The sequence below is a fragment of the Micromesistius poutassou genome, assembly GCF_964030765.1.
Source record: "Micromesistius poutassou genome assembly, chromosome: 2".
NCBI lineage: Eukaryota > Metazoa > Chordata > Actinopteri > Gadiformes > Gadidae > Micromesistius > Micromesistius poutassou.
In genome coordinates this window covers 420,614-444,797 of record NC_140272.1, presented here as the reverse complement: position 1 = coordinate 444,797, position 24,184 = coordinate 420,614, and the positions used below count along the sequence as shown (strand labels likewise).

Here is a 24,184-nt window from a genome sequence, read left to right as displayed (position 1 = left end):
AGAACCGGTTCCTAGCTGGTCGGGGCTGGTTGGGCTCTTTTCATCGCCTCGTCGGGGACCCGCTGTTTGTGTTGGGGGCCTCCTCACGGCCTGGCCCCTCTCCCAACCCCCTTCACTGGTGTGTAGGCAGAATAGCCAATGAAGTGTCTCCAAGCGGCGCCACACACCGTCCGGGGAAAACATCTAGGAGGATGCATGTCACATGGTTCTTAAAGGGGCCCCTAAAGCACCGGTGGCCCGGAGCCTCGGGACACCGGACCCCCACCAAGGGCCCGGGCTGCTCCTCACAAAGAGTGAGGAGCAGCCAGGAAGCACACAGGCAGCACCCAGGTCTGCCTGTGTGCTGTTCACAGGAAGCCTAATACTTATGCTACTACTCTACTACTACTGCTTCTACTACTGCTACTATTACTACTGCTACTTATACTACTACTACTACTGCTGCTACTATACAACCATCACTGCTACTACTACTAATACTACTACTACTAATACTGCTACTACTACTACTACTACTACTACTACTACTACTGCTATACTACCATCACTGCTACTACTACTAATACTACTACTGCTACTACTACTGCTATACTACCATTACTGCTATTACAACTACTACTTTACTACTACTGCTGCTGCTATAATACTATGAATACATAACTAACCCTAACTACTATACTACTACTACCACTGGATGGTGGCCCATGCCTTCTGTCCCCATGGTTACGGTGGACGGAGGCCCATGCCTTCTGTCCCCATGGTTACGGTGGACGGAGGCCCATGTCATCTGTCCCCATGGTTACGGTGGACGGAGGCCCATGTCATCTGTCCCCATGGTTACGGTGGATGGCGGTCCATGCGGTCTCCCCCCTCTCTCTTTTGTGTGCATCGGGTCTCATTCAGCTCACTTGGAATTCTCATCACATTGCAAGGCGCTCATTTGCATATATACTCTGTAGAACGTGAGAGCTATGTTAGCGCTATGTTAGAGCTATGAATAGAGCTATATCAGAGCCATGTTAGAGCCATGTTAGAGCCATGTTAGAGCCAAGTTAGAGCCATGTTAGAGTGATGTTAGAGCTATGTTAGAGTGATGTTAGAGCTATGTTAGAGCTATGTCAGAGCTATGTAGCCACATTAGTTTGTCGCACAAGGGTAAAAGAATGGGTTTTGGTTTTTGGTTTTCCAGTTGACATCTTTTCTTAGCTTAGTCCCTGAACACATACTGATCTAATGTTTCATCAATCATCAATCAATCATATTGTGCTTTTTTCATCTCATTAAATTTTTCCAGGCTGTGGGGCTTTAGCCGACTAAATCGTTGTTGTTTTTCTCCCCACATGTGGGATTACATGGCTCAATCTTTTTTACTCGCTCCCTGCTCTCATTCTCCCAACTCTCTGTGGATCCCGTCCAGTGCAGCCGGTGCACTGATCTGAACGACGTGTTTCTCCAATCATAGCACTGACACCGCAGCACACTCACCGGCTTGTTCCACTTCCTCCACAGCCCAGACGCCCGGGGAGATGAGCGGGGAGATGAGCGAGGAGAAGCCCGCTGAGGGCGTGCCCGCCGAGGAGAACCCGGTCCCCAACGGACGGGGCCACGAGGCCGGCGCTCCTGCCTCCGCCGCCGCCGCCGCCACCACGGCCACAACACCGCCTGCGGAGGGCGCTGGCAAGTAGGTGGACTCTGAGTCAGTGTAGCGGCTGGACGACATCACAGCTACACACTGACTGCATGGCTTCATGTGAGGCCTTCCTATGCATGTGTGTGTAGTGCTACATGTGTCACCTTGGCCCTGATAGGTCGACGGTTAAGCTAAAACGATTCCATTCACTGCCGGCTAAAGCCTGGATCGCTGTGTCTCCTGCAGCTTCTCGCTACCTACTGGTGCCTGTCACATGTCTTCCCTGATTCAGTACATCGACGGTGTTACACGCTGTGTCAATCCCCCTCTCCCTGAGGGTGTTGGCTCTCTCTCTCCCCCTCTCCCTGAGGGTGTTGGCTCTCTCTCTCCCCCTCTCCCTGAGGGTGTTGGCTCTCTCTCTCCCCCTCTCCCTGAGGGTGTTGGCTCTCTCTCTCCCCCTCTCACTGAGGGTGTTGTACCCTTAATGCCCGGTACGTACCAGTCCTCTGTAGCTGTACCTGGTAGTACCCCTAATGCCCGGTACGTACCAGTCCTCTGTAGCTGTACCTGGTAGTACCCCTAACGCCCGGTACGTACCAGTCCTCTGTAGGGAAGCTGTACCTGGTAGTACCCCTAATGCCCGGTACGTACCAGTCCTCTGTAGCTGTACCTGGTAGTACCCCTAATGCCCGGTACGTAACAGTCCTCTGTAGCTGTACCTGGTAGTACCCCTAATGCCCGGTACGTAACAGAGATAGTATAAGCAGAGTTCCTACTTCTGCTGTTTATTTAGTGGTACTGCGTCAGCAGCAGAGCTGCTCTGCTGAAGGTCAGCGATGAGGAGAACTAGAACATTACCCAGCCTTGAGCTTCTCTTCACCATGGATTGTGACCGCGGTCTTCACACCTGTGTCATCCCCCCAGACCCGAGGACACAGAAGCCCAGCGCGCCGAGAGCCAGGAGTTCCTCTCAGCCATGGATGACAAGAAGAACCCGCGCTTCACAGACGTGAGTAACCTGAGTAACCCACTGGGTTACCAGTACCTTACTGGTATCTTACTAGAATCTTACTCTAGTATCTTACTAGTATCTTACTAGAATCTTACTCTACTATCTTACTAGTATCTTACTCTAGTATCTTACTAGTATCTTACTATAATCTTACTAGTATCTTACTAGTATCTTACTAGTATCTTACTCTAGTATCTTACTAGTATCTTACTAGAATCTTACTAGTATCTTACTAGTATCTTACTAGTATCTTACTAGTATATTACTAGTATCTTACTAGTATCTTACTCTAGTATCTTACTAGTATCTTACTAGAATCTTACTAGTATCTTACTAATATCTTACTAGTATCTTACTCTACTATCTTACTAGTATCTTACTCTAGTATCTTACTAGTATCTTACTCTAGTATCTTACTAGTATCTTACTAGAATCTTACTAGTATCTTACTAATATCTTACTAGTATCTTACTCTACTATCTTACTAGTATCTTACTCTAGTATCTTACTTGTATCTTACTAGTATCTAACTATTATCTTACTCTAGTATCTTACTAGTATCTTACTAGTATCTTACTAGTATCTTACTCTAGTATCTTACTTGTATCTTACTAGTATCTAACTATTATCTTACTCTAGTATCTTACTAGTATCTTACTAGTATCTTACTAGTATCTTACTCTAGTATCTTACTTGTATCTTACTAGTATCTTACTCCAGTATCTTACTAGTATCTTACTTGTATCTAACTATTATCTTACTCTAGTATCTTACTAGTATCTTACTAGTATCTTATATAAGAGGAATCAATGATATCTTATATCTTTTCTTGTCGTTGATCTGCCAGTTCGAGGGGAAGACGTCCTTCGGGATGTCGGTGTTCAACCTGGGCAACGCCATCATGGGGAGCGGCATCCTGGGCCTGGCCTACGCCATGGCCAACACCGGAGTGGTACTCTTCCTGTGAGTGTAGAGCGATGGGAGGACTGGGCGGAGCAGGAAGTGATGGATGAATGGCGTCTGACGTGTGACGACGTGGGATTATGGACTCCTAATGATCACTCATTCAGGGCCTCACAGACGTTCAGACTCATTCGCTCTGCGGTGACTCACAAGATCATTCCTTAAGAGGTTTTCCACACACAGAAATAGCTCTGCCTTGTTAAAGGCGACGACACCAGACTGTGTTGATAACACAGTCTTCAGATGAAGTGGAGGATAGCACACAATTGTCTAAGCTACAACACAGGAGCTATAGTAGTAAGTTATGATCACAACAATAATAAAACTAATCTCAAGGTTATTATCATTATTATTATTATTCAGAATTCAGTGTCATTTTTTTCAACAGACTCTTGATCTGTGACCGAATGAAAGAATTTCCACAAACAAGCCACCGTTATTATTCTGGTCAAAACCATTTCAGTTAGTAAGATATACGTTTATAGTGGATGAGAAATGAATTAAAATGAAATGAATAATCAAAGCGGAAAATGGTCTTCCATTTTCTCCGTCCCTCGAGACTCTGAGCATGCTCACGCTCACAAGGTAATCTCAGCAGATAGCAGATATCAACACGTCTTCTCACACACTTTCCAACACCTTGGCCCCTCAGTGTTAGGTTGCAAGTTTAGAGCTGGTGCTAAAAATGGGGGAGCTTTCTTCAGGGATGTGGGTCTGCAGCTCGCTGAACATTGCCTAGTTTGGTTCAAACTGCATAAATCAATTCAGGGGAGACCAACAGTTTGAAGATCCAATTATACCTACTGGTTAAATCATTCAAAAGGATTGAGTTCTGACCAAACAGTTATTTATGTTGATTGTTCAGCAGCCTATTAAGTTGAGTGCATGGTCTAGTTATATGGTCTATTAAAGATGGCTCAGGGTAGCAGAAGCAGCATTTGCCTTCCAAGTGTCCAGGTGAAAGGAAAGCTTCCTCTTCTGAGAGGACTAACTGACTCAAGATGTATGCAGACTGGTTTTGAATGCGTCTCCATGTGTATCATTCGTTCTCTGGACTACTCGTTGATGTATTAGTGGGTGTTGTGACCAGAGACCAGAGTGTTATCAGGCACCTCTCCCAGGGATGAGCTTCTCCTCCAACCCACTCAGCCTCTAACCCTAACCCACTCAGCCTCTAACCCTAACCCACTCAGCCTCTAACCCTAACCCACTCAGCCTCTAACCCTAACCCACTCAGCCTCTAACCCACTCAGCCTCTAACCCTAACCCACTCAGCCTCTAACCCTAACCCACTCAGCCTCTAACCCTAACCCACTCAGCCTCTAACCCTAACCCACTCAGCCTCTAACCCTAACCCACTCAGCCTCTAACCCTAACCCACTCAGCCTCTAACCCTAACCCACTCAGCCTCTAACCCTAACCCACTCAGCCTCTAACCCTAACCCACTCAGCCTCTAACCCACTCAGCCTCTAACCCTAACCCACTCAGCCTCTAACCCTAACCCACTCAGCCTCTAACCCCTCCCCACTCAGCCTCTAACCCTAACCCACTCAGCCTCTAACCCACTCAGCCTCTAACCCCTCCCCACTCAGCCTCTAACCCTAACCCACTCAGCCTCTAACCCACTCAGCCTCTAACCCACTCAGCCTCTAACCCCTCCCCACTCAGCCTCTAACCCTAACCCACTCAGCCTCTAACCCTAACCCACTCAGCCTCTAACCCACTCAGCCTCTAACCCTAACCCACTCAGCCTCTAACCCTAACCCACTCAGCCTCTAACCCTAACCCACTCAGCCTCTAACCCTAACCCACTCAGCCTCTAACCCACTCAGCCTCTAACCCACTCAGCCTCTAACCCTAACCCACTCAGCCTCTAACCCTAACCCACTCAGCCTCTAACCCCTCCCCACTCAGCCTCTAACCCTAACCCACTCAGCCTCTAACCCACTCAGCCTCTAACCCTAACCCACTCAGCCTCTAACCCCTCCCCACTCAGCCTCTAACCCTAACCCACTCAGCCTCTAACCCACTCAGCCTCTAACCCACTCAGCCTCTAACCCTAACCCACTCAGCCTCTAACCCTAACCCACTCAGCCTCTAACCCCTCCCCACTCAGCCTCTAACCCTAACCCACTCAGCCTCTAACCCACTCAGCCTCTAACCCTAACCCACTCAGCCTCTAACCCACTCAGCCTCTAACCCTAACCCACTCAGCCTCTAACCCCTCCCCACTCAGCCTCTAACCCTAACCCACTCAGCCTCTAACCCACTCAGCCTCTAACCCACTCAGCCTCTAACCCCTCCCCACTCAGCCTCTAACCCTAACCCACTCAGCCTCTAACCCTAACCCACTCAGCCTCTAACCCTAACCCACTCAGCCTCTAACCCACTCAGCCTCTAACCCCTCCCCACTCAGCCTCTAACCCTAACCCACTCAGCCTCTAACCCACTCAGCCTCTAACCCACTCAGCCTCTAACCCCTCCCCACTCAGCCTCTAACCCTAACCCACTCAGCCTCTAACCCTAACCCACTCAGCCTCTAACCCTAACCCACTCAGCCTCTAACCCACTCAGCCTCTAACCCCTCCCCACTCAGCCTCTAACCCTAACCCACTCAGCCTCTAACCCTAACCCACTCAGCCTCTAACCCACTCAGCCTCTAACCCTAACCCACTCAGCCTCTAACCCTAACCCACTCAGCCTCTAACCCTAACCCACTCAGCCTCTAACCCTAACCCACTCAGCCTCTAACCCTAACCCACTCAGCCTCTAACCCTAACCCACTCAGCCTCTAACCCTAACCCACTCAGCCTCTAACCCTAACCCACTCAGCCTCTAACCCACTCAGCCTCTAACCCACTCAGCCTCTAACCCACTCAGCCTCTAACCCTAACCCACTCAGCCTCTAACCCTAACCCACTCAGCCTCTAACCCTAACCCACTCAGCCTCTAACCCACTCAGCCTCTAACCCTAACCCACTCAGCCTCTAACCCTAACCCACTCAGCCTCTAACCCTAACCCACTCAGCCTCTAACCCACTCAGCCTCTAACCCTAACCCACTCAGCCTCTAACCCTAACCCACTCAGCCTCTAACCCTAACCCACTCAGCCTCTAACCCACTCAGCCTCTAACCCTAACCCACTCAGCCTCTAACCCTAACCCACTCAGCCTCTAACCCTAACCCACTCAGCCTCTAACCCTAACCCACTCAGCCTCTAACCCACTCAGCCTCTAACCCCTCCCCACTCAGCCTCTAACCCACTCAGCCTCTAACCCACTCAGCCTCTAACCCACTCAGCCTCTAACCCCTCCCCACTCAGCCTCTAACCCTAACCCACTCAGCCTCTAACCCACTCAGCCTCTAACCCTAACCCACTCAGCCTCTAACCCTAACCCACTCAGCCTCTAACCCTAACCCACTCAGCCTCTAACCCTAACCCACTCAGCCTCTAACCCTAACCCACTCAGCCTCTAACCCTAACCCACTCAGCCTCTAACCCACTCAGCCTCTAACCCTAACCCACTCAGCCTCTAACCCTAACCCACTCAGCCTCTAACCCTAACCCACTCAGCCTCTAACCCTAACCCACTCAGCCTCTAACCCTAACCCACTCAGCCTCTAACCCTAACCCACTCAGCCTCTAACCCACTCAGCCTCTAACCCCTCCCCACTCAGCCTCTAACCCTAACCCACTCAGCCTCTAACCCACTCAGCCTCTAACCCACTCAGCCTCTAACCCCTCCCCACTCAGCCTCTAACCCTAACCCACTCAGCCTCTAACCCTAACCCACTCAGCCTCTAACCCTAACCCACTCAGCCTCTAACCCTAACCCACTCAGCCTCTAACCCTAACCCACTCAGCCTCTAACCCTAACCCACTCAGCCTCTAACCCTAACCCACTCAGCCTCTAACCCACTCAGCCTCTAACCTTAACCCACTCAGCCTCTAACCCTAACCCACTCAGCCTCTAACCTTAAGCCCCTCCCCACTCAGCCTCTAACCTTAAGCCCCTCCCCACTCAGCCTCTAACCTTAAGCCCCTCCCCACTCAGCCTCTAACCTTAAGCCCCTCCCCACTCAGCCTCTAACCCTAAGCCCCTCCCCACTCAGCCTCTAACCTTAAGCCCCTCCCCACTCAGCCTCTAACCTTAAGCCCCTCCCCACTCAGCCTCTAACCTTAAGCCCCTCCCCACTCAGCCTCTAACCCTAAGCCCCTCCCCACTCAGCCTCTAACCTTAAGCCCCTCCCCACTCAGCCTCTAACCTTAAGCCCCTCCCCACTCAGCCTCTAACCCTAAGCCCCTCCCCACTCAGCCTCTAACCTTAAGCCCCTCCCCACTCAGCCTCTAACCTTAAGCCCCTCCCCACTCAGCCTCTAACCCTAAGCCCCTCCCCACTCAGCCTCTAACCTTAAGCCCCTCCCCACTCAGCCTCTAACCCTAAGCCCCTCCCCACTCAGCCTCTAACCCTAAGCCCCTCCCCACTCAGCATCTAACCCTAAGCCCCTCCCCACTCAGCATCTAACCCTCTGCATGGTTGAACCCTAGAGGCCCTCGGTCACCACGGCGACGGGGGGACATTCTTGCCATCACTTTCTGTCTGCCTGAGTGCTTGAGAGAGCTCTCAGACGGACTCTAACCAGAAATGTGTTCTCTCTCATCATCATCATCATCCAATCATCCACTCATTGCCACATCATCTGAATGGTTTTTGACTGGATTATCCTGTCCTGTCCTGTCTCTCCTGTCCTGTCTCTCCTGTCCTGTCTTTCCTTTCCTGTCCTGTCTGTCCTGTCCTGTCTAGCATCTTCTAGGTTTATGGAGAACAATGAGAGGTGTTGTTGATGGTGAAGAATAACCAGGATAGGATTCATCTGGAGGCAACATGAACTGTTATTGTGTATCTAATGAATGTATCAGAGAGCCTTTTGTAATGTTTAAATGAGGGATATAGAGGCCGTGGAAAGGGTCTGCAGGTCTTCAAAGGGCTGCTGGATGGAGCAGCGGGGTAGAGGAGGGGGAAGGGAGGCGAAGGGTCGCAAACACAGCAAGACCTGAGTGTCAATCTGTCTGACCGTCAGCAGATCTGTCCTCCCACTGCTTGACGACCCGCTGAACCATCAGCCCACAAGTTAGCCCTCGCAGCTCTCGACAGCAACCGGGCACCAGGGCACTGGAAACAGGCCAGGGGGTGGAGTGGAGGTGAAAGACCGGGCGACCGGCCTCCACTGACACATAGAGAGAGAGAGAACGAGAGAGAGGGAGAAAGAAGAAAGAGGTTGTCAAGAGAGAAAGAGAGGGAGGATGCTGAGAGAAAACAAGATAGAGAGGGAGTAAATAATTGGCCGAGCCAGGATACAAATACAAATCTTTGTTTGAATGAACAGAACAAATTGCAGTGTTTTGGTCCCAGAGGCTGGAGCCAGAGGAACAGAGGGAGTCGGTCTCTCTCTGTGGAACGTTTCCGTTACAACTCGCCTCCCACTGCTCACCTGGCATCCTAACTCTCAACCCTCCGAGCCGTGGCATACATAGAGCTAGACGATCGTGAAAGCCAGGAAAAGTGGTTCTGAAAGGATACGATTGAGATCAGGTTTAGCATTTCAGTGGTGATACTATTCTCCCAGCGGGCGGATGTGGTGCGGCCCCTGGTTCAGTCTGACAGGAGGACGCTTCCTGCACCGTGCTCGTTACAGCGGGCCGTGAACGAGGGCCTACCTCAAGCCTCATGCACCTCGTTGGTTACAGCGGGCCGTGCGTGAGGCTGTACCTCCAGCTTGGACAGCAGATGGGCTGACACAACAGCCTGGCCCAGTGGGGGCCCAGGCTTAGAGCCACGGGGACCCCCGGGAGAAGGCACTCTATACTGCAGCTGTGGAAACAATTAACCATCTATAATGGATAAATAAATAATGTTTAATGTACAGGCCAAGGCTGCAGCTATAGCACGTAGATATATGGTTTCAGCGTGAAGCCACTTTACAGTTTCATGGCGACTGATGTTTTGAATAGATGGAAAGAAATACATTTTACCGTCATTTGTTTTTGTTTAATAATATTGCTGTAATACTTTCTGCAGAATCCTCCTCACAGTGGTGGCAGTCCTGTCCTCCTACTCCATCCATCTGCTGCTCAAGCTGTCGGGGATCGTAGGTGAGTGTCCCCACGTGATGCAAAGATACACCTCACTTGTCAGGAGGCCAAACAGCAAGACGGGCAGAACGTATCGCATGTCACTTTCACTTCACATCAAACCATTAGTAACTGTACTACTGCAAAGGTAAAATGACCAAAAGCCTCAATTTATTTCTGAAGGGCCCTTGAGCAAAATGGTGACCCTCGAAGGCTTTGATGTTGCCGCAAGGAAGGCTTTGTGACAGATATCTTGGTGGCGAGAGCGTAGCCATGAAGAACCATGTTATCCTTTGGAGAGATGTGATTTTCCTCCCAACCCTTTGTGCCTATCTGACGGAGGGCCGGTTCTGTTCCCGGGTTCCTATGCCACAGGTATCCGCGCCTACGAGCAGCTGGGCTACAGAGCCTTCGGGACGCCGGGGAAGATGGCAGCAGGCATAGCGATCACACTGCAGAACATTGGAGGTGAAGAACAAAACTCAAACACACAATTCTGTCCCCTCCCCACCCACCCCCACCCTCCCTAACCCTTGTACTTAATCTAGGATCTACACATCTACACCTACATCACCTACACCTACAGGTCACCTACACCTACAGATCCCCGCCTCCAGCAAAATGATTGGTCGAAATGGAAAAAAAGTGAGACATCCTGTTCACCCAGATTTGAGCTTGTTCAGACTTTAGACATGATTCTAAAGACCTTATTTATTTATAGTCTGATTTCATCTTCCACTTTCACCGTTAATACAGGTTTGTTATTAGGAGTTAAAGCTTCTTTTAGCCCATAAACTGTGTTCATGTGACAACAAAAGAACAACACATTTTATAATGTTACCTGATTATGGATGTTATGTTATCTCTTAGTACATTGGCGGTTTTTAAACGGTTCGTATCACCATAACTAATGGCTGTGTCTGTTCTGCAGCCATGTCCAGTTATCTGTACATCGTCAAGTACGAGTTCCCTCTGGTCATCCAGGCCTTCCTGAAGCTGGACAAGCCTGAGGGGTGAGTGGTCCTCCTGTCTGTCTGCACCCTCTCCTGTCTGTCTGCACCCTCTCCTGTCTTTACCCTCTCCAGTCTGTCTGCACCCTCTCCTGTCTGTCTGCAACCTCTCTTGTCTGTCTGCACCCTCTCCTGTCTGTCTGCAACCTCTCTTGTCTGTCTGCACCCTCTCCTGTCTTTACCCTCTCCAGTCTGTCTGCACCCTCTTCTGTCTGTCTGCACCCTCTCCTGTCTTTACCCTCTCCTGTCTGTCTGCACCCTCTCCTGTCTGTACCCTCTCCTGTCTGTCTGCACCCTCTCCTGTCTGTCTGCACCCACTCCTGTCTGTACCCTCTCCTGTCTGTCTGCACCCTCTCCTGTCTGTACCCTCTCCTGTCTGTCTGCACCCTCTTTTGTCTGTCTGAAACCTCTACCCTCTCCTGCCTGTCTGCACCCTCTCCTGTCTTTCTGTACCCTCTCCTGTCTGTCTGAAACCTCTACCCTTTCCTGTCTGTCTGCACCCTCTTCTGTCTGTCTGCTCCCTCTCCTGTCTGCATCCTGTGGAGGTAGTGAGATGATCTTCATGTGAAGGTAGTGAGGTGATCTTCATGTGAAGGTAGTGAGGTGGTCTTCATGTGGAGGTAGTGAGGTGGTCTTCATGTGGAGGTAGTGAGGTGGTCTTCATAGGGTTGTGGAGGTAGTGAGGTGGTCTTCATAGAGTTGTGGAGGTAGTGAGGTGGTCTTCATGTGGAGGTAGTGAGGTGGTCTTCATGTGGAGGTAGTGAGGTGGTCTTCATGTGGAGGTAGTGAGGTGGTCTTCATGTGGAGGTAGTGAGGTGGTCTTCATGTGGAGGTAGTGAGGTGGTCTTCATAGGGTTGTGGAGGTAGTGAGGTGGTCTTCATGTGGAGGTAGTGAGGTGGTCTTCATGTGGAGGTAGTGAGGTGGTCTTCATGTGGAGGTAGTGAGGTGGTCTTCATGTGGAGGTAGTGAGGTGGTCTTCATGTGGATGTAGTGAGGTGGTCTTCATGTGGAGGTAGTGAGGTGGTCTTCATGTGGATGTAGTGAGGTGGTCTTCATGTGGAGGTAGTGAGGTGGTCTTCATGTGGATGTAGTGAGGTGGTCTTCATGTGGAGGTAGTGAGGTGGTCTTCATGTGGAGGTAGTGAGGTGGTCTTCATGTGGAGGTAGTGAGGTGGTCTTCATGTGGAGGTAGTGAGGTGGTCTTCATAGGGTTGTGGAGGTAGTGAGGTGGTCTTCATAGGGTTGTGGAGGCAGTAAGATGGTCCTATAGGGTTGTGGAGGTGTTAAGATGGCAGGTCTTCATAGGGTTGTACATGCTGTGCCAGATGGTGGTCATGGCTCTCCTGTTGTGTGTTGACAGAGAAGGACAGCTGGGAGATTGACCCCTAGGCAGAGAGAGGGCAGCACGGCCCCAGAGAGAAAGGCTGATTAGAAGCCTGCTCTACTAGGGATAGAAGACAGGGTACAATGGTAGGATATCACCAGCTGTTCCTGGTGCCTTAAAGACCAGGATCAACGGGCTCATCTTTATCACACCTACTCACACTTTTCCAATATAGTGTATTGGTTTGACTGACAGTAATCAAACCTGCTACGAGCTTGTCACATGACACTTGACAGGGGGCGACATCACAGATGCTCTGATCTGAAGGGTTAACACAACGCCATGGGTCCCTGTACAATGTACAAAGCAGTGTAGTGTTGTATAGTATAGTAGTATAAACAAAGATAATAAATGATAGTAGTAGTATAAGTAGTATATTATGGCAGCAGAAGTGTTTCCACATGTGTACTTTAGTGGCTACCACTACGAGCTAGTGGCAAACGTGTCTGTTACTGCACTATGATGATCAGTCTCTTTACTCTTATGTGGCAGCCTTTAAGTCCTGGATAAATTCCCCTTGGGACAAATAAAGTGTTGAATGTTGAACCTTGGAACCCTCCTGTTATTGGAAGTGACAGGCGGTGTTGTGCCGGAGGCGGAGCCTCTCACAGCGCTCTGCCTTTACATCAAAGCGGATGACCTCTTTCTCCATTGGACACCAGTGCAGTTTGTGTGTTGAGTAGTCTGTGTGAGTCAGCCGCCCATAGTTTTCCAAGATCCTGTGTCTGTCTCTGTTTGTTGTATTACGAGGTCTACATGTTGGTTAGACTTTGATGTTCGAAGAAATGCAAAAGCCGTCTCAATGCATGGAAGGTGTTTTGCCGCCTCAAACAGTGCAATGATACTCCTCTCTGCTGGGCCAAAGAAGGCTATTTTTCCTGACCTTGTTGCGCAGTGCATGCTGGGTGGGATCAATGGAATCAATATGTGCCTCTGAGTAATTAATTTTCTGCCCATGGTTGAATGTGTTTACTTTGGGATTCCATGAAACATGTCGCTCTTGTTGGATGCCATTATAAATGTGTGTGTTCAGTGGATATTGGAAAGAGTGCATCAGACATGCAGGGGTGCAAAATAGCCCCAGTGACTTCTGTATTTGCTTCTGGTTTTCTTGCTTTGTAAGTTATCGATGCAGTTTTCTTGGCTGACAATGCGTAACAGAGTGAAGGTGCACTTCAGATCTGTTTGGGTATTGACTGATGAAGTCTAACCCTGTGTCCTCATCAATATGCCTCCTTTGTCTCTCTGCCTCTCCTTCCTCTGTTCTAGGGAATGGTACATGAATGGAAACTATCTTGTGATCATCGTGTCCATTTTAGTGATTCTGCCCCTGGCTCTGATGAAACAGTTAGGTAAGTATGTTGATGCAGTCCGATCAGTCTGTCCGCATTCTGCTCTGTTGAAAAGATGAGTCCATTACATTGATCTGCTAATGTAGGAAAACGAGTCACGTTCAGCCAAACTGAATAAATTGTTGGCCTTGGTAAGCTGTCCAAGCGTTTGAATTATTTAATTATTTATAAATCAGTGTATAATTTATAAATCAGACGATTTGTCTTGGGATAGCAATTCTACACAGTTCAGCTAGCCCGAACCATTCTGCTTTAAACCTAAATGATCCTTATACTATATAAACTTAGCCTGGCTATTGCCAGACCAAGCTCAATCGTAGATTGTACGTTGGTCTGGGGAAGCTGCTGTCATTTTCTTCAGCCCAAGAGGCGTGATCAACGGGCGGAGTTAAACTGACTCTGTATGCAATTGGCTGCTTGCCGTCGCTTCCCTGTCGTCATTGTGTTAAACCAGCCAATAGCGAGCCAGGGGGAAAAGCCAGCTTGGTGATTGGCTCCCGCAAAAACGTATCGAAACTAGAAAGAAATGTATTGCTCTTCTCCAGACCCTTCTGCAGGGCCAACTCAAATCGCCGGCAGAATGGGCGGGGCTACCCAGTCTAATATATACTATCAATGCTCAAAGTCTATCGTTTCTTCAGGGCCCTTAGTGGCCTGGGCAGGAAATGTTTCCATTTCCAGTATTATATCTTTGTGGACCATCTGGGATACATCTTGTACTATACCAGCTCTCTCAATAAAAACATCTAAAGACATCTCTACACATGTATACAAGTCAGAGCTGTAGAGGTAAGATGCACACATCATGCTGAGAGTGTCTTTCCTTTGGACAGTCTCATCTTTCTGATACAGCCTGGGAGACACATCAGTGGATTCGTCTAAGCTGTGAAAGCAGCATCGTTATGCAATCGCTCAGAACACCTGAGGTAGGGAGAGGGAGAGAGAGAGAGAGAGAGAGAGAGAGAGAGAGAGAGAGAGAGAGAGAGAGAGAGAAAGGAAGACAGAGAGAGCGAGAGGGAGTGAGGGAGAGGGAGAGAGAGTCACTATTGCTGGGTCATGGCTGGAACAGAGTGTCTGTCCTCCTCTTCTGTCTCTGCTTGCACGGATAATAGGCAGAGCAAAACCAATCAGTGGTGAACAGTAACGAGCTCCAGTGACCATCAGATCAGATCAGCCTCACAGGGCTCAGAGAACACTCCGCTCCACTCGCTGTGGGAACGTTCAGCAGGAAGGGATGGCCTGGCCGCTCATGAGTTCTCATCCTCCCCCTCCTCCTCCTCCTCCTCCTCCTCCTCCAACCTCTTCTTCTCCTTCTCCTCCTCCTCCATCCTCTTCTTCTCCTCCCCCTCCTCCTCCTCCATCATTATTTTCTTCTCCTCCTCCTCCATCCTCCTCTCCTCCTCCACCCCTCCCTCCTCTCCTCCTCCTCCTCCCTCCTCTCCTCCATCCTCTCCTCCTCTTCCCCTCCTCCTCCTCCATCCTCTTCCTCTCCTTCCTCTCCCCGCAGTATTCAACAGAGTTATTAATGCCCGCACCATGTTGATTGTCTGATCCATTTGAACCTTGTCGATCGCTTCATCAATACCTCGTTATCTCCAGCCGTCTGTCTGCACTGTGATGGCTGATTGTCTGCTCCCACGTGGAGCACACTGACGTGAAAACACAGCAGATCACACGGAGCGGGCAGCTTTCATCTCCAAGCGGCCAGATGGTTGCTTTACTAATGAGGCTGTGTGTGTGTGTGTGTGTGTGTTCTTTAAAGGGTACCTTGGTTACACGAGTGGCTTCTCCCTGTGCTGCATGGTGTTCTTCCTCATCGCAGTAAGTTAGCACCAACCCCAAACTTACCCTGACACTGACCCTAACCCTGACCCTAACCCTAACCCTGACCCTAACCCTGACCCTGACCATAACCCTGACCCTGACCCTAAAACTAACCCCAACCCTGACTCTAACCCTGACCCTAAGTCTGACCCTAACCCTAACCCTGACCTTCAAGGGTCAAGGTCGGAGGAGATACACAGAGGAGAGACACCCCAGGGTGTCTCTCCTCAGATGACTCCACTGAGCTCTTAGTAGTCAGCCCCCTCTCTCGCTCTCGCTCCGTGGGCGAGTGTTCTCACCCTGCAGCCACAGACCGCCTCTCTCTGTGTTCCCTGACCTCGTTCTGCTGGTGGGAGCTGTAATCCTCACAGAACTGTGCTCTCTCTCCATCTCTCTCTCTCTCTCTCTCTCTCTCTCTCTGTCTCTTTCTCTTTCTCTGTGTCTCTCTCTCTCTCTGTCTCTCTCTGTCTCTCTCTGTCTCTCTCTCTTTCTCTCTCCCCCCTCTCTCCCTCTATCTCCCTGCAGGTCATCTATAAGAAGTTCAACATCCCCTGTCCATTTGTGGACTTTACTCTCAACACCACCCTCATCGCCATGGGCAACGCCACTGGCCCGGACAACCCCGCCTGCGTCCCCAAACTGGTCAACCTCAACTCCCAGGTAGCCGACCCTGACCTGACCTGACCGTAACCCTGACCTGACCCTGACCTTACCCTGACCCTAACCCTGACCCTGACCCTGACCCTGACCCTGACCCTGACCCTGACCTTACCCTGACCCTAACCCTGGCCCTGACCCTGACCCTAGCCCTGACCCTGACCCTGACCCTAGCCCTGACCCTGAGCCTGACCCTGACCCTGAGCCTGACCAAAGCCTTCACATGCATGCATCCTCCTCACCTCCGCCCTGCACGCCCCGCGGGCCGCCCAGCGTCACACCCAACAGACCACCTGAGACGGAGAGGGAGTAGGAGCGCTAGGCTAGCAGTAGGAGCGCTAGGCTAGCAGTAGGAGCGCTAGGCCAGCGGTAGGAGAGCTAGGCTAGCAGTAGGAGCGCTAGGCCAGCGGTAGGAGCGCTAGGCCAGCGGTAGGAGCTCTAGGCTAGCAGTAGGAGAGCTAGGCTAGAGGTAGGAGCGCTAGACTAGCAGTAGGAGAGCTAGGCTAGAGGTAGGAGCGCTAGACTAGCAGTAGGAGCGCTAGGCTAGCGGTAGGAGCGCTAGGCCAGCGGTAGGAGCTCTATGCTAGCGGTAGGAGCGCTAGGCCAGCGGTAGGAGCTCTATGCTAGCGGTAGGAGCTCTAGGCTAGCGGTAGGAGCTCTAGGCTAGCAGTAGGAGCACTAGGCTAGCGGTAGGGGCGCTAGGCCAGCGGTAGGGGCGCTAGGCTAGCAGTAGGAGCTCTAGGCCAGCGGTAGGAGCGCTAGGCCAGCGGTAGGAGCTCTAGGCTAGCAGTAGGAGAGCTAGGCTAGAGGTAGGAGCGCTAGACTAGCAGTAGGAGAGCTAGGCTAGAGGTAGGAGCGCTAGACTAGCAGTAGGAGCGCTAGGCTAGCGGTAGGAGCGCTAGACTAGCAGTAGGAGCTCTATGCTAGCGGTAGGAGCTCTAGGCTAGCGGTAGGAGCTCTAGGCTAGCAGTAGGAGCGCTAGGCTAGCAGTAGGAGCGCTAGGCCAGCGGTAGGAGAGCTAGGCTAGCAGTAGGAGCGCTAGGCCAGCGGTAGGAGCGCTAGGCCAGCGGTAGGAGCTCTAGGCTAGCAGTAGGAGAGCTAGGCTAGAGGTAGGAGCGCTAGACTAGCAGTAGGAGAGCTAGGCTAGAGGTAGGAGCGCTAGACTAGCAGTAGGAGCGCTAGGCTAGCGGTAGGAGCGCTAGGCCAGCGGTAGGAGCTCTATGCTAGCGGTAGGAGCGCTAGGCCAGCGGTAGGAGCTCTATGCTAGCGGTAGGAGCTCTAGGCTAGCGGTAGGAGCTCTAGGCTAGCAGTAGGAGCACTAGGCTAGCGGTAGGGGCGCTAGGCCAGCGGTAGGGGCGCTAGGCTAGCAGTAGGAGCTCTAGGCCAGCGGTAGGGGCGCTAGGCCAGCTGGCTCCATGTGACTGTTGGGTTCCCTTCCAGACGGCCTACACCATCCCCATCCTGGCCTTTGCCTTCGTGTGCCACCCTGAGGTGCTGCCCATCTACACTGAGCTGCGCAAGTACGTCCTGCACCCCTTCCCAAGATGCACCACTCCGCCTGGCCGGTCACATGCACTGTTTTCTGTTGTTTGACGTTACGACCGAATGATCGGCTGCTTGTCATGGAGCATGCTCACCCTCATCATCTCCTGACTCTGAGCCCCTCACTGCACACAGTGGACTAAAGGGTGTGTGTGTGTGTGTGTGTGTGTGTGTGTGTGTGTGTGTGTGTGTGTGCGCGTTTGCGTGCAGGAGTATTTGTGTGTGTGTGTGTGTGTGTGTGTGTGTGCGTGCGTGTCTGTGTGCGTTTCGGAGAGACAGCCCTATAGCAACAGAAGGTAATTCATGGCTGTTTAGCTTCATGAGTCCTCAGTTGATGGCTTGTGTTTTGTGTTTATGTTTTGTGTTTATGTTTTATGTTTTATGGCATCTTTCTGATTTCAGCCCGACTAAGAAGAGGATGCAGCATGTGTCCAACATCTCCATCGCTGTCATGTACACCATGTACTTCCTAGCTGCTCTGTTTGGTTACCTGACCTTCTATGGTGAGGGTTGATTCTCTCTCTCACGCTCTCTCTCTGTCTCTGTCTCTCTCTCTCTCTCTCTCTCTCTCTCTCTCTCTCTCTCTCTCTCTCTCTCTCTCTCTCTCTCTCTCTCTCTCTCTCTCTCTCTGTCTCCCTCGTGGTCTCTCTAGTATGCAAATCCTAAATAAGTCTTTGATTGTGTTACTGGGGTTACCCTGAGAAAGAGCTGGAGGAGGTGTAGCAGTGATGCTGCAGCACCCTCCAGTGGCCACATCCCTCACAACACTGTGTCATGAAGTGCAAGATGTAGTTGAGCTGATAATTTGATAAGAACACCTCATGTAGGCCGATATGTTATCCTACATTCAGTTTGTACTAACTAGAGGCGGGCGTTAGAAAACAAAGAATTTCCTGGACTCCAGGGCCTAGTTTACCGATAACGATGGATCCACGCTCGTACGATCATTCTCATGAAGGATCTTTCGATGCTTCGTAAATTTTTTCCAAGCGTTTCCCGAAACTCTTCTTAACATGAACATGCGTGCACTGCTCTTACGACGTTTGTAGGCTTGTAACTGTCTTCTGACACGGTGCTGAAATGGGCTCTGTAGGAGGGGGAGACCCAGCAATGTTGTTTGATGAAACTATATTTTGTGGCAGCAAAAAAATATCTCCCCATGAAGGCCAACAGCAGAGTAGCCTACGAAAAAAACTAATATGGGGTATGATGGTGCGGGCAATGTAAGCGGGAAAGGCACACATCGCAGCACAGTTTCCCGAAGCAGTCTACGTTCACTGCAGAAACCACGCTCTCAACTCAAAGGTCAGGGATGGTTGTAACTGTCTAGACACGGTCCAATAAATAGTTAACTTCATCACAGCCTCACCGACGCGCCTACAGTGCTTTATGGCAAACAATCGCAACAAAAACGCCTGCAGAAATTCTCCGACACCCGCTGGTCTCAGCATGATTCATGTAGCCTACAGTCTTCTGTCATTGATCAATATGAGGTCATTTTAACCACGATGGTTGAATTAAAATCAGAGGGAGACAGCAAGTGCAGCTCGCAAGCGACCTCCCACACGAGCAATGGAATCATTAGATTTTATTATATGCCTTGTGATAGGGTGCCTTGTGACGTGGCGAATTTTAAATTGCTGCAATAAATTATATTTTGTTGACTTCTAACATGTATTTGCTGTTTAAATCTAACAGTAGTCTATGAGTAATATATCGGCGGTAACCACTGTTTTTGGGGTATTGCGAAATTGTGCCAGCTGGACATTCCGTGGTATTGGATGTGTTTTAATAACACACATCCAATACCACGTTTCACACCGTTTCCTGAAAGCACTGTTGCGTAACAAACGTCATGAAAACCCTCGTAGCTAACGAGGGCTCCAGGGGCACTCGTAGAGCGCTAAGAGCATCGTTACTATTGGATGTGTTTTAATAAAACACATCCAACACCACGGAATGTCCAGCGGGTGGCTCCACCGAGGCCGTAGTAACGATGCTCTTAGTGCTCTACGAGTGCCCCGGGAGCCCTCGTTGGCTACGAGGGTTTTCACGACGTTCGTTACGCAACAATGCTTTCGGGAAACGGTGTGAAAAATGTACGATGCTCGTACGACGAACTTAACAAACCACTTAACGATGCTTTCGGGAAACGGGGCCCGAGGCTCCTGTGTGTGTGCGTATGTTGTGCACGCGTTCACATGCGTGTGCGTGTTTGTGTATGTGTGTGTGTGTCCTCCTGCAGGGGAGGTTGAGGCCGAGCTGCTGCACACCTACAGCCGCATCGACCCGTACGACACGCTCATCCTGTGTGTCCGCGTGGCCGTGCTGGTCGCCGTCACGCTCACCGTCCCCATCGTGCTGTTTCCTGTGAGTCGCCTTCTGCTGCACCGCCAACACAGGGGGGGGTCAAGGGTCACCGCCAACACACACCGCAGTGGGGGGGGGGGGGGGGGGTCAAGGGTCACCGCCAACACACACCGCAGTGGGGGGGGGGGGGGGGGGGGTCAAGGGTCACTACCAACACACACCGCAGTGGGGGGGGGGGGTGGGGTGTCAAGGGTCACTACCAACACACACCGCAGTGGGGGGGGGGGTGGGGTGTCAAGGGTCACTACCAACACACACCACAGGGGGGCGAGAGGTCAAGGGTCACTACCAACTCACACCGCAGGGGGGCGGGAGGTCAAGGGTCACCTGCTGCACTACCAACACACAAAATGCAATTTACTATTGCACTCAAGCAATGTTGATATATACTCAGATTAATACTCATGTATATTGTGATATCTTCCCCTGAGTATAAATTGTTGTGTGATATATGACTAGTTTGTCCCTTCTCTCTTATATTGGAGACCAATTTCCGAGCACATTTTTGGATTTTAGGATTATTCGAGAAGAAGGCAAAACAAAGTATCACAAGGAGGCATTAATGACAATCACCCTTCTGAGATGAAACAAGTCAGAGACTGGAGCTCAGGTCAGCCCTGTCTCCCCTGGTGACCCTCAGCACGTCTCCCCCCTGCTGTCTCAGGTCCGGAGGGCCATTCAGCAGATGCTCTTCCCCAACAAGACCTTCAACTGGCCGCGGCACGTGGCCATCGCCGTGGTCCTCCTCAGCCTCATCAACCTGCTGGTCATCTTCGCCCCCAACATCCTGGGCATCTTCGGCGTCATCGGTAGGTCTGGAGACACTTCTGAGGGAGCAAAAGGTCACAGAACACTGACTGACTGTTCTGGGGTGTGGTCAGCCTCAGTGAGACCAGCGAGTGCAATGTGGGAGAGGCGGTCACACCTTTCAAGACAGTTTGGCTAAGCCGCTAAAGGTTCATTTAACAACACTATTAAAGATAACATCCTCTTTCTACGTGGCTTCGAGGCCCATAAGGGATTCAGACCCGGGGGAGGAGGGATTGGACCCACAGCCACACCCAGGGAGGATGTGTTTCATTAGTCGGGGACCTGCTGACATGTGTTTGCTTCCTTCTGCTCTCTGGCCCGGACCAGGAGCCACGTCCGCCCCGTGCCTCATCTTCATCTTCCCTGCGGTCTTCTACCTGAGGATCGTTCCTAACGAAGAGGAGCCGCTGAGGTCGCCCCCCAAGATCATGGTGAGCCCGAGGGGACCCCTCACACCGGCTGTTCACTAGTACAGTCACACCGGCTGTTCACTAGTACCGTCACACCGGCTGTTCACTAGTACCGTCACACTGGCTGTTCACTAGTACCGTCACACCGGCTGTTCACTAGTACAGTCACACCGGCTGTTCACTAGTACCGTCACACTGGCTGTTCACTAGTACAGTCACACCGGCTGTTCACTAGTACCGTCACACTGGCTGTTCACTAGTACCGTCACACTGGCTGTTCACTAGTACCGTCACACCGGCTGTTCACTAGTACCGTCACACCGGCTGTTCACTAGTACAGTCACACCGGCTGTTCACTAGTACCGTCACACTGGCTGTTCACTAGTACCGTCACACTGGCTGTTCACTAGTACCGTCACACCGGCTGTTCACTAGTACCGTCACACCGGCTGTTCACTAGTACCGTCACACTGGCTGTTCACTAGTACCGTCACACTGGCTGTTCACTAGTACGGTCACACTGGCTGTTCACTAGTACGGTCACACTGGCTGTTTACTAGTACGGTCACACTGGCTGTTCACTAGTACCGTCACACTGGCTGTTCACTAGTACCGTAAACACTCGCTGTTCACTAGTACCGTAATATTCCGATTATAAGGATCTTTAAAAGTCATGAACGACTGTTTGTTCCGTGCTCAGAATCAGTTCGGTCAGCACATGGTAGGGGCAAGAGGCCGACGGCGTATCGCAGATGGCAATTTGTTGCAGAAGTGTAATGGAGGCTTGGATGCAGGATGCAGGTCGTGAGAGCTGAACTCAAATGGGTCATTCTTTACTGATCCTCCTCCTTTGATTGCGAATGTGTCAATGGGTCCTGATATCTGTCTGCTAGGCTCTCTGAATCACTGACTGGCCCCCTTACCATCACTCATACACACCCCTCTTATGCACTTATTGTATGTTGTACATCCTGGCACTTAATGTACGCACTTATTGTATGTTGTATGTATAATTACAGCACTTAATGTACGCACTTATTGTATGTTAGTGCTTGGCACTTGTTTCTATGAACATCCTTACTGTACCGACAGCGATATATTGTTTCTCTTTCTTCTGACAAATGTACTTCTTGTAAGTAATTTTGGATAGAAGCGTCTGCTAAATGCCCTGAATGTAAACGTTAATCTGTCTGTGTCTCCTAGGCGGCCATCTTCGCTGGGATTGGCTTCCTGTTTATGATAATGAGTCTGAGCTTCATCATCATCGACTGGACGTCCGGGAGCAGCAGCGCCGGCAGCGGCCACTAGGGGCCGCCCTCCTCCCACCAGGGTTCATATCAACGTAGTTCTGTCTTGTGTTTTGGCCATTTTCGTTCTCAGATCCTATTTGATGCGTATTGTTTTCCAGGCTAAGCTCTGGCCCTGGGGCAACAGAGCCCGGTGCGGTCTGTCCTCCAGCCAATCACTGACCTTGTTGTGGTGGCAAATTCTTCTTCTTGGGAAATGGGTTGAATTTCTTCCTGTATGGGCCAAGAGCTTACAGGTAGCTGTTGATGTTTGGAGGTTCAGTCCAGTGAGATCATGTATATTTCTACATGTCTATGTATTAGAAGTGGATAAAGATGTCGTTATGTCCCTGACCCACTGTGCTCCGTGGTTGTCATGGCGACCTGCAGCTGCCATTACATGCTACCGCCGTTCCTACTATGAACTATTATCTGCAAAATATAGGAATCATATATGACATTAAATATGATGTTCACCTCCATGTATGCTGTCTCCAGTGACAGCAGAAGACATTATTTTATAATCAACTTTTTTGTATTTATTATATCATCTCAGAATAACTATGAGAAGTTATTCAAGTAACAGCATCGTTTTTTTATGTGCATTTAAAAGGTGAAAATTGCAACAGAGTGAGAGCGCGAGAGTGAGTGAGAGGGTGAGAGGGTGAGTGAGAGAGAGAAAGGGCAAGAGAGAGAGCTAGCGAGAGAGCGAGAGAGAAAGAGAGAAAGAGATAGAGAGAGAGAGAGAGAGAGAGAGAGAGAGAGAGAGAGAGAGAGCTAGAGCGACAGAGCGAGAGAGAAAATCACCATCAGTGTGCGCAAAAGGAAGTGAGTACCTGGGACATTATTTTGTACACATTGTGCATTCAGCACTCCTAAACAACATATATTTTTTGGTTGGACTTAAATGTCGACGACTCCATCACAAATATCCTCCCATTTCATTTGGAGCGCTCATATTAGTTTCCATGAGGCCATTGATATCGGTTGAGGAGGTCTGTTGTTTTTTGTTTCATGTCCAGGTGACAATGTGATCAGAAAACCAACAGAACCAAGGGTTGGCTCTCTCGGGTCGGGGGATTCTTCAATCCCTGAATCCAGAGTCAAAGAGGCTGATAGTCTGCTATTTTTCTATATTTGGGATTGTAGTAAACGAAAATGGAACCGTTTATGAAAATAGGAAAGTTACTTACTGCTCTTTGCGAATAGACAGAGTATTCGAATGCACTCTTTCTAAACTTTTAGTGAAAAAGTACAGTCTGAGATAACCAAAATATCTATAAATAAATGAGTTTATTTATAAATGAATTTATTTATAGATAAACTACAGGGTCCCCCACTGGGCGGCCAGTGAGCAGCTTGGAGTCTGTAAATGTTTGCGGCCAAGACAAGCTGACCTGTTATACTAATATAGTGATATATATATAGTATAGCACTATATAGTGATATAGGGATATACCAGGGTCGCTCTAACTGCAGATGATTAGTCATGTAGCACTTTCACCTAACAAGCACAACTTTACTCAAACTACAGCCCTTATCCTTTGTCATGCAGATTGGAGCTGTAAAATAATCCTATATTTGATAGATTCAATGTAAGGGAACGTCCCTTTCATATTACTTAATGTTGAAATAACTATGTGTGTGTCGACAAAATAAGCAATGTAATGAGAGGTCTTATTAGGGTACAAATTAGGACTCGTGCTTTGCTTTTAAAAAAATCATTTTTGGGGATTGTCACGGGATCTTAAAGAGTTAATCCTTTTTGGGGATCGTCACCTGATAGGGTTAGGGTAAGGG

At 50.1% G+C, this 24,184-nt stretch overlaps 1 protein-coding gene across 1 annotated transcript; it reads left to right on the top strand.

Annotated features, from left to right (window-relative positions):
• Positions 1-202: 202 nt before the first annotated feature.
• Positions 203-22,406, top strand: LOC311339041 (sodium-coupled neutral amino acid transporter 3-like; the record flags this gene model as incomplete). The annotated part of the gene is made up of 17 exons (XM_084464400.1): positions 203-330; positions 1,418-1,425; positions 1,510-1,681; positions 2,555-2,639; positions 3,490-3,605; positions 9,687-9,760; positions 10,115-10,207; positions 10,671-10,752; positions 13,403-13,485; positions 15,248-15,306; positions 15,835-15,969; positions 17,407-17,486; positions 17,911-18,011; positions 19,754-19,878; positions 20,543-20,687; positions 21,016-21,119; positions 22,302-22,406. 17 exons carry the CDS (start codon positions 203-205, stop codon positions 22,404-22,406), a joined length of 1,695 nt encoding a protein of 564 aa, XP_084320526.1.
• Between the last annotated feature and the right edge of the window lie 1,778 nt (positions 22,407-24,184).